General features: G+C 40.0%; 1 protein-coding gene across 1 annotated transcript; it reads left to right on the top strand.

Annotated features, from left to right (window-relative positions):
• Window positions 1-7,416: 7,416 nt before the first annotated feature.
• Window positions 7,417-9,964, top strand: C3H2orf66 (chromosome 3 C2orf66 homolog). Its single transcript, XM_081815521.1, has 2 exons — window positions 7,417-7,609; window positions 9,413-9,964. Exons 1-2 carry the CDS (start codon window positions 7,490-7,492, stop codon window positions 9,590-9,592), a joined length of 300 nt encoding a protein of 99 aa, XP_081671647.1. The 5' UTR covers window positions 7,417-7,489; the 3' UTR covers window positions 9,593-9,964.
• Window positions 9,965-11,002: the final 1,038 nt, after the last annotated feature.

The raw sequence follows: 11,002 nt of genomic DNA, 5'->3' as shown, positions 1-11,002 counted from the left end.
AGAATGGAGTTTCTTCCAGATATTTACATAATTTTATCAATGGACTAAAATATGTGGTCCATTACAAAATTATGTGATTCGTGGATTAGGGTCTTACCTAATTTAAAGTCTAAGGTGGAAACTTTTCTCATCCCTTTTGTATCAAAAAAAATTTTTTTTAGTTTAATTATAGTTTTACTCACAAAACCTCAGGTTCATAATAGACCTTTCAACCCAAATCCATTTTGTATTGTGGACTGGATGACAAGAAGCTCCATCTTTCTCAGAAGGGAATAGAGAATTTAAAGCCTGCTTCTTGGTCTGTCTGTGGTTCATTATATTCAGTAGAAGCTAAAGCAGTTGCAGAGAGTTCTGGGGCTTCCTCCTTCATGACTGGCCCGACATTTCAACACCTCTTGTATTCGTTTTCTGTGGCTACTGCAACAAATTGCCAAGAAGTGGGTGGCTTAAAACATCAAAAATGTATCCTCTCACAGTTCTGGAGGCAAGAAGTCTGAAATCAGTATCACTGAACCAAAATCAAGTTGTGGACAGGACTACACTTCCTCTGGAGACTCTAGGGAAGAATCCGTTCCTTTCTCCTTTGAGCTTCTGGTGGCTGCCCATATTCCTCGGATTGTGGTCTCAATTCCAGAACAACTTAAATAGAATGGTGTGTGTGGTCATAAGAGTGCCACACTCTGCCCATTTCCTTTTTCTTTTTCTTTTTCTTTTTGCAACAGCTAAAGTGAATAGTAATTTACACTTTACAGGTCCATTGAATATTCAAGTCAAATCAACAAATACTTATTGGCCACTTATAGTTATCTCTTCTCTTTTTATTAAAATATGACAGGATGTAACTCTTTCTTTTAAAGATTTTATTTATTATTTATTTGAGAGAGAGTAAGCAAGAGAGCAGAGCAGGGGCAGGGGCAGGGGGAGGGGGAGAGGAAGCAGATTCCCCACTCAGTGGGGAGCCTCATGTGGGGCTTGATTCCAGGACCCTGGGATCATGACCTGGGCCGAAGGCAGACGCTTAACCAACTGAGCCACCCAGGTGCCCCAGCAGGATGTAAATCTTTAGATTAACAATACAAGATAGAAATGTAACAAGGCTCAAATTCCAAAAGAGCATTATGAGAATCTAAGCTCAGCTTTTACCTAAAGAATTATTAATTCCATAAATATTTGTGATATGCTTGCCTACTATATACCAGGCATTATGCCAGTGATTTAAAAAAAAACAAGCCTAAAGAAGCAGTGATGAAAAGGACATGGTGCCTCCTTCAAGGAGCTCACCTTGGAAACAATAAGACATGTGGAAGCAAATGGAGTCATTCTAATTCAATAAGGTAAGAGCTGTTGAAGTGACTAAATGGTTTCTTTTTCCGAGAAGAAGTGACATTTGAGGTGAGTCTTCAAGGACAGGGATAAGTTCTGAGGGCTTGCAAGGGATTTCTAGGCAGAAGCAACAGCCAAGTGCAAAGGCACCTAAGTATAAACGTATGGGTGATGTTCACCGGAGAGGTCAAATGGTGGGAAGGGTACGATCGGGTTATATTGAGGGTCTTTACGTCATGCACAAGAGCCTAGACTTTATCTTACAAGCATCAAGAAGCCACTAGAGGTGGATGTGATCTTTTTTTTCTTCTTTAATATACCCCTTCAGTGTTTTAAAAACATTCAAAACAAAACAGAGGACAACGAAGAATTAAAGAGATTTCTGCATGGTGAGTGACTAGAGAATTCTGAGGGTCAACTCCATAGAATCGGAGATACTTTATGCGGTATGAGTATTGCCAAAAGGGACAAAGGTTTAACCATATTGTGGAGGTGTTCGAGAATGTCAGGGATTTTTTTTTTTTTAAACTAGTTTCCTTGCCCCCATCTGAGTGGGAGAGGAAAGGAATCCAGTTTCAGTGGTTTCTGGGCCTCCCCACACCTCTCCAAGGTCTCACAGCATCCGGAAACTTTGTGTGGCCCCAGGATATGCGGGGTGAGCCTCTCCTCTCCCATGCATCATGGTCACTGCAGGTCCCCTGACCCACAGCTCTTGGCTTCTGTTCTGTGCCTGGCAAGAGGTCTATGCCTCATCTCCCCTCTTCTCTTTATTCTACCTTCAAACTGAAATCTGCCCGCTGCCAGGAAAAACGTCATGATTGCCATGAGCAGAGAGCTGCCTGGCTTACTCTATTAATCATATGAGCCATCTTTCCACTGGCTTTGAAGTTCTGGTCGTTGTTGAGGAAGCAGTCAATAAACAATAATTTTCCCTTTCCCTCATTTGGAGCAGGGAAAAGAAAAAGGAGATTAAATTCTTGTCCCTGTTCACGATACATCTAAATAGCTATCATCTGCTCTTTTTCTGCCTAATAGGAAGGACTTGAAGAGGTTGTATCTCTTAAAACTTCTCTCTGCCTCTCACAATACCTCTTCATTTAGCATCCTTTCCTCACCTTTATCTAATTAAGTTTATAATTCAATCAGCACATTTATTAGGTTTCTTTTATGTGTGTAGCCCTGTGCTGAGTACTCTATTTTCTTCTCAATTTCTAATTGAGAAATGCCAGCCAAGACCTTCGTTCAGGGCGCCTGGGTGGCTCAGTCATTAGGCGTCTGCCTTCGGCTCAGGTCATGGTCCCAGGGTCCCGGGATCAAGTCCCACATCAGGCTCCCTGCTCAGCGGGAAGCCTGCTTCTCCCTCTCCCGCTCCCCCTGCTTGTGTTCCCTCTCTTGCTGTGTCTCTGTCAAATAAATAAATAAAATCTTAAAAAAAAAAAAAACCTTCATTCAGGTGCCTCTGCACGTGAAGAGCCTTTTTGCCCAGAATATCGCAACTGCTACTTTCACAAATGCTCTGCTTAATGAAGAGCCCAAAAAAGATCATTTAAACCTGAAACTAATGGTTTGGGCACGTAAACTATCTGGGGTTTTTTTTTTTTCTCCTTTCCTGATTGAATTCATTGACCAAATACTTGCAAAATACCTACTTAGTGCCATGCTGATACATTCTGAAGAAAATGTCATCAACAGCTTTATCAACAATACATTCTGCTCTTTAAAACAGATTTAAAATTAATAAATAATTAAAAGAATTTAAAACACTTGTTTTATTTAAATATATAATTTCTTTTAACAGTCAGGGAAACTGCAGTCTTAGTGAACAAGATGATAATGTGTGTGTTATTGTTAGTCCATGGCTCTATGGAGAAACTCTGCAGGCATACTTTATTTTACTTAGTGTCACTCTATTGCACTTAGCGGATACTTCGTTTTTTATAAATTGAAGGTGTGTGGCAACCCTGCATCTAGCAAGTCTATCGGCACTATTTTCAAGTAAACAACACATTTGTTCACTTCATGTCTCTGAGTCACATTTTGGTAATTCTCACAATATTTCAAACTTTTTCATTATTATTATATTTGTTATAGTGATCTGGGTGTGGAGCCTGCTTAAGATTCTCTCTCTCTCTCCTTGTACCCCTCCCCTTGCTCTCACTCTTGCTCTATCTCTCCAGAGAGAAAGGAAGAAACGAAGGAAGGAAGGAAGGAAGGAAGGAAGGAAGGAAGGAAGGAAGGAAAAGAAATCAAAAGCTAAAAATGATTAAGTTTAGTGAAGAAGGCATGTTGAAAGCTGAGATAGGCCAAAAGCTAGGTTTCCTGTGCCAGTTAGCCAAGTTGTGAAGGCAAAAGAAAAGTTCTTGAAGGAAATTAGAACTATTACTCCAGGGGCGCCTGGGTGGCTCAGTCATTAAGTGTCTGCCTTCAGCTCAGGTCATGATCCCAGGGTCCTGGGAATGAGCTCCACATTGGGCTCCTGGCTCAGCAGGGAGCCTGCCTCTCCCCCTGCTCATGCTCTCTCTTTCTGTCTGTATCTCTGTGTCTCAAATGAATAAATAAAATCTGTAACAAACAAACAAACAAACAATTACTTGAGTGAACACACAAATGATAAAAAAACAAAATAGCCTTACTGATATGGAAAAAGTTTTAGTGGTCTGGATAGAAGATCAAACCAGCCACAACATTCCCTTAAGGCAAAGCCTAATCTAGAGCAAGACCCTAATTCTCTTCAATTTTATAAAGGCTGAGAGAGGTGAAGAAGCTGAATAAGAAATTTGAAGCTTGCAGTGTTTACTTCATGAAGTTTTAGGGAAGAAGCCACCTCTAGTACATAAAACTGCAAGGCAAAGCAGCAAGAACTATTGTAGAAACTGCAAACTGTCCAGAAGATCCAGCAAAGATAATTAATGAAGGTGCTACACTAAACAACAGATTTTCAATGTAGACAAAACAGCCTTCAATAAGAAGAAGATGTCATCTGGGACTTTCATAGCTAGATACTAGAAGTCAATGCCTGGTTTCAAAGATTCAAAGGACAGGCTAACTCTCTTGTTAGGGTCTAATGCAGCTGGTGAATTTAAATGGAAGCCAATGCTCATTGACCATCCTGGAAATCCCAGGGCCTTTAAAAATTATGCTAAATCTACTCTGCCCGTGCTCTATAAATGCAACAACAAAGCTTGATGACAACACATCTGTTTATAACATGGCTTACTGGATATTTTAAGCCCGCTGTTGAGACCTATTGCTCAGAAAAAAAGATTCCTTTCAAAATATTACTGCTCATTGACAAAGTACTTGGTCTCCCAAGAGCTCTGATAGAGATGTACAATAAGATTAATGTTGTTTTCATGCCTACAAACACAACTTCCATTCTGCTGCCCTTGGGTCAAGGAAATACATTTCATAAGGCTATAGCTACCATAGATAGTGATTTCTCTGATGGATCTGGGCAAAATAAATGGAAAACCTTTTGGAAAGGACTCACCATTCTAGATGCCATTAAGGACATTCGTGATTCATGGGAAGAGGTTAAAATGTCAACAATTGCAGGGGTTTGGAAGAAGTTGATTCCAACTCTCATGGATGACTTTGAGGGGTTCAAGACTTTAGTGGAGGAAATTACTGCAGATGTGGTGGAAATGGCAAGAGAACTAGAACTAGAAGTGGAACCTGAAGATGGGACTGATTTGCAATCTGATGATAAAACTTGAGAAGTGGGTAAAATGCTATCAAATAGCATTGCTTACTACAGAGAAGTCATTCATGAAAGGAAGAGTCAATTGATGGGATAAACTTCACTTTTATCTTATTTTAAGAAACTGCCCCTGCCACCCCAACCTCCAGCAACCACCACCCTGATCAGTCAGCAGCCACCAACATCACGGCAAGACCTTCCACCAGCAAAAACATGATGACTCACTGAAAGCTCAGGTGATGGTTAGCTGTTTTGTTTTTGTTTGTTTGTTTTGTTTTTGTTTTTTAGCAATAAAGCACTTTTAAATTAAGGTAGGTACATTTTTTTTAGACATAATGATCTTGCACACTTAATATACTGTAGTATAGTGCAACCATAACTTTTATATGCACTGGAAAACCAAAAAATTCATTTGACTGTCTTGTTTGTGATATTCAGTTTATTGTGGTGGCCTGGAACCTAACCCTCACACACTCTCTCTCTCCCTCAAATAAATAAATAAATCTTAAAAAAAAAAGTTTGCTGCATTGACGAAGAAAGGAATGAACAAATGAAGGTCATAGTGACTTGCCCAGGGTCAATACAGCAAGACAGACCATAGCCAGGTATTCTAATTTCTAGTCCAGATTACTAGCCTTCTCACAAAGACCTTGTCCTGAATTGTTCTGAATTATTGCATCGGAAGCAATTTCACAAATCAAGTCCCATTTCTCCACCCATTTTCTTTGGATGGCATATTATGCAGCAAGGAGATGTGATAGGTATAGCAACGTTTCTTTTTTCCAAGAAACACATGCTCTCTTTTTGCTCTATTTTGAAGGGGTTTTTATGATAAACCATGCTGCTATTTAAAACCTGTAAAGCTTTTTGAGATTCTCAGAAGAAATATAAGGTGTAGGTCACAAAGAACAATTTTATCCCTTGCAATAGAATTTCCTGTTCAAAAAATGATGTTAATTTGAAAAGCTGGTATCTCCAAAGGAGCATTCTATTAGGTAGGTAATCATCATCCTATTGTCAGCTGCTGTGTATACCCTTCTCTTAAGAGTGAAAAGGTAAAAAGCCACTTTGCTATGTAGAAGTTCTTTGTGTGTTTCATAAAAACCACATAAAATGTTCACAGGGTAGAGTGGCTGCTGTATTTAGAAGACAAATAAGTTCACTATCACCCCTGAGGAAGCTTAAAGATGTGATTCTCAAAGATCTTTGGTGCCATGGATGAAAATGGAATCATTATTTTTCCACTCCCCCTGCTCACGTCATTGACTCCCACCTGCAGCCGGTCCACTGGTTACAAGTAGCCACGAATTGCCTTGCAGATTGTAAACAGGGTAGCCAACCAGGGCCAGCCAAAGTCCAACTCCTGGTAAGCTTTATCAGCCTTTCCTGTGTGTTTCATTTCCATTTCACACATTGGGGTGGGAGACAATCTATACTTATGCTGGTGTGTTGTGTGTCTGTCTCAGACGTGTGTGTACAGTATATTTCTCAGTTTGGGGTATATGTTTTCTTTTCTTTTTTCGCCTCCTCCTCCTCCTTGTCTTTCTTCATTTATCAAGAGTACTGTCTTAATACTTAAGTACTTCAAGGTTTTTTTTGGTTTTGTTTTTTAAGAATTGCTGTTTCTGGGGTGCCTGGGTGGCTCAGTCGTTAAGCATCTGCCTTTGGCTCAGGTCATGATCCCAGGGTCCTGGGATCAAGCCCCACATCGCATCGGGCTCCCTGCTCGGCGGGAAGCCTGCTTCTCCCTCCCCGCTTCCCCCTGCTTGTGTTCCTGCTTTCACTGTCTCTCTCTGTCAAATAAATAAATAAAGCCTTTAAAAAAAAAGTTTAAAAAAAAAAAAGAATTGCTCTTTCTTTGGAGACAACAAAGTGCATTTTTTTCAAAGATGAAAAGGCATACTCAGACTCTTTAGGCTGTATTCATAATTGCTTTGATTATCACTGTATAATGTTCTCATCATCATGGACCTCTTTGAGGTAATCAACTGGATTTGGGGGGAGTCTTTATTTGCAAATGAATGTGGAGAAAAGAGGGCTGTGAAATTCAGGGGAACCAATATACTGTTTCTTCCTCCTTGTCTCTCTTTAAAAATATTTCCTCTTTGGGGCGCCTGGGTGGCTCAGTCTTTAAGCGTCTGCCTTCGGCTCAGGTCATGATCCCAGGGTCCTGGGATGGAGCCCCGCATCGGGCTCCCTGCTCGGCTGGAAGCCTGCTTCTCCCTCTCCCACTCCCCCTGCTTGTGTTCCCTCTCTCGCTGTGTCTCTCTCTGTCAAATAAATAAATAAAATCTTAAAAAAAAAATTTCCTCTTTCTCTTTTCCACTTTTGCCCTCCCTTCTCTCCTCCCCTCCCTTCTTTTACCTTCTTCCTCCCCATCCTCCTCCTTTTTTCTTTTTTCTCTTTCTTTCTTCTCTAACCATCAACATCTCCCCGATCCTTCCTTCTGCTCAGCTTCGTTCCACCATGCCCAAAGCATTCCTGCTGCTGTGCATTGCCCTGGTGCTATTTGGGCTTGTGCATGGAGCCACGTTGAGAAATGAAGAGAAATGGAAGTCACTCAACAACCCCAGAAACCGAGATCTGGTAAGAGCATACACTGGGACATGCTGGGCTACAGGGTGAAATTAACACGTCTCTGGACTGCCCTCTGCTAGAGCACAGTGGAGAGGAGGCTACCAAGTGCCAAGAAGATTCCTTAACAGGACTGGTCAAGGGCTTTGCTAGTCTCGTGGCTGGTATCCTATTGTTCTTCTGGCCAATTTACATCTGTTTCTGTAAGGATAAACAAATTTAGATTTGTTATACAACACATTACATTTGTAAATGATCTTACATACACATTGACTTTATAGACTGGATTTCTCATAGATACACAAAATCAAGAGCATAGCGGGGAAATTATTTTTGCACAGTTCAGATTGATAATAAAACAGATTCTCATATGACCAACATATGCAAAGCTCAGTTGCAAAGACTGAAAATTGACCTACATTCTTATCAATTTACCAGGCATTATTTTCTTGCTTTTTTTTTAAGATTTATTTTTAAGTAATCTCTATATGCAATGTGGGGCTTGAACCCACAACCCCAAGACCAAGAGTTGCACCTTCCACTGACTGAGCCAGCCAGTACCCCCTTCCCCCCCGCCCAGACATTATTTTCAACATAAAGTTATCTAGGAAATAGAATTCAAAACATCAGCAAAAATTCTCTTTTAAAAATATGCCAAATACAATAAACATGCTGACATTACTATTTCAAAATACTATTTCCTTATGGAAACTGATGTAAAATATAACAATATAGGGTTCAAACAACCAAGTAGCCCTTTGCAAGCTTCTGTGTATCCATTTCCTAAAGGAAAGCTGCAAAACTGCATCTAAAAGCTCTGGTGTAGAAGACAATGCCTGGGATCTCACTTTCAGTCAGAGAGGAGGCATGGAGCTCTGATCACTGTGAAATTCATTTTAATCTCTGACCTAAGTGGTTCAGAGGTGGTTTACAACAAACCCTCTGACTGTGATGCTATTAAATAATTGATATTCCTCTCTCAATCTCCACCAAGAATGCTAAATTATCTTGTTTAGGGTTGAAATGTCAGAAAGAAGGCAGGTAAAGAACAGTGGAGGGTGATGTAGGAAAGAATGTTAGGGTTCAAAGCCGACAGACAAGAATTCTTGAGATAACTTTGGTGCAAAAAGTGATTTTATTAAAGCACAGGGACAGGACCTGTGGGCAGAAAGAGCTGCACTGGGGTCGTGAGGAGTGGCCCATTATATACTTTCAAGGCGGGAGGGGACTAAGGATAGGGTAAGTCTCTAAGGATCTTTGGAAGCAAGGTTTCCAGGATCTTGAGGGGGCTAACTATTGTTGGGAAAAGGTCATTTATTACTGTCTAATAAAACCTGAGTCCTGAAACCCTTCAGATGTATATTGGTGGGTCATATACTTGGGGGATGATTGCTGACATGTATCTTGGGAGGTATAGATAAAGGAAGTTTCCAAAGGAATTTTTATACATTAAAGTAGACTTACAGAATCCTGGGGGTTGGGCTAAGATTGCTTTTGCCCTTAGCAAAGTATCAACATTGAGGCAGCTGCGTCCCTAGAGGAATGTCACTCTGCCTGTTTCAAGGATTTGTCAATGGCCTGTAAGTAGTAAAGAAATTTAATAATTTTTCTTCTGCCTTTGATTCCCACATCTGAGGGGAAGAAGGAGAAGTAGTAAAAATATGTATTTCTATTTCTGGGTTTTCCACCTCCTGTCTCCTAGATTAGCCCTTAAGTCAATTCACAGATGGAAAAAGAGAGGGGAAAATATCTGTCTCTGAGTATTTTTTATGTTTAATTTACCTATAGCATTGAACACTTTCTTTCTCTCTTCAGTTTTTCAGAACCCTTCAGGCATATTTTAAGGGAAGAGGTCTTGATCTCGGGAGGTTTCCAAACACTTTCTTCATGAATGAGAATCCTAGACCTCTCTCTTTCCAATCAGAACTTCTTGCTTCTGCATTTGCAGATTATGAAGAGCAGAAAAACTCCTTTCCTAATTACCTCAAAGGCTGAATGTTTCCTCTGAACACAGGTAAGTTATTCCTTTATCCCCAGGATCTGTCCAATTATACAACTCAGTCATAAAGAGATTTTGAAAGTATTTTTTGGAAAAATGGTTTTATTTTCTCATAGAAACATGTGCTCAGTTCTGATGATATTCATCACTATTAATATTTGGATTTGGTCCTTGTATTTCATCGTGTAGTTTTAAAAAGAAATAATAGTTTGGGCACCTGGGTGACTCAGTTGGTTAGGTGTCTGACTCTTGATCTCAACTCAGATCTTGATCTCAGGGTCATGAGTTCAAGCCCCATGTTGGGACTTAAAAAAAAAAAAAAGAAATGACAACTTATGATTTTTTTTCTTTTTTTTAATTATGTTAGTCACCATATAGTACATCATTAGTTTTTGATGTAGTGTTCCATGATTCATTGTTTGCCTATAACACCCAGTGCTCCATGCAATATGTGCCCCCGTTGCCCCTAGTCTTATTCTTATTACCTTAGCTTTCCTATCAAATAAATATTTACCATTAAAATAAACCAGGTATGCTGTATTCCAAGAAAATACATTGTGATTCTAGTCTATTAGCTTTTTGTTTGGCTCAATAATAAAGGGAACTGAATCATAATTAAAATCTACTCCCAGGGGCACCTGCGTGGCTCAATTAGTTAAGCGTCTGCCTTCGGCTCAGGTCATGATCCCATGGTTCTGGGATTGAGTTCTGTGTTCGTCTCCCTGCTCAGCAGGGAGCCTGCTTCTCTCCCTCTCCCTCTGCTGCTCCCCCTGCTTGTGCTCTCTTGCTCTCTCTCTCAAATAAATAAATAAATCTTTAAAAAATAAAAAAATAAAAAATAAAATCTACTCGCATTCTTCCACAAGCTAGGGATGGAATTCTGAGGAGGTATACCCTTGTTGCACTTTATTGTGCATGTGAAAGGGTTTTGATTATTAGTTCCTTCTTAAATGTGATGATTTTTTAAAATAATGTTTCTTATTCTAACAGGAAGATACAATTTACCACGTGGCACATGCACATCACAGCTCCTACAATGAGAAATAAGACAGAAAAAACAGAAAGATGTTAATGAAGGGTTCCCTTGACTATTATTCACACTTAGGCCCTAGGCTATTAGACACTAAAACAGAACAGTTGTTAATACTACAATGGAATATTACACAGCCATCAAAACCCCCGAAATCTTGCCATTTGCAACAACGTGGATGGAACTAGAGGGTGTTATGCTGAGCGAAATAAGTCAATCAGAGAAAGACAAGTATCATATGATCTCACTGATAGAAGGAATTTGAGAAACAAGGCAGAGGATCATAGGGGAAGGGAGGGAAAAATGAAACCAGATGAAACCAGAGAGGGAGACAAACCATAAGAGACTCTTAATCTCAGGAAACAAACTGAGGGTT

This window comes from Leptonychotes weddellii, chromosome 3 (genome assembly GCF_054177405.1).
Source record: "Leptonychotes weddellii isolate Sample4059 chromosome 3, ASM5417740v2, whole genome shotgun sequence".
Taxonomy (NCBI): domain Eukaryota; kingdom Metazoa; phylum Chordata; class Mammalia; order Carnivora; family Phocidae; genus Leptonychotes; species Leptonychotes weddellii.
The sequence above is the reverse complement of the archived record's forward strand: the minus strand, read 5'-3'. Positions and strand labels throughout refer to the sequence as shown.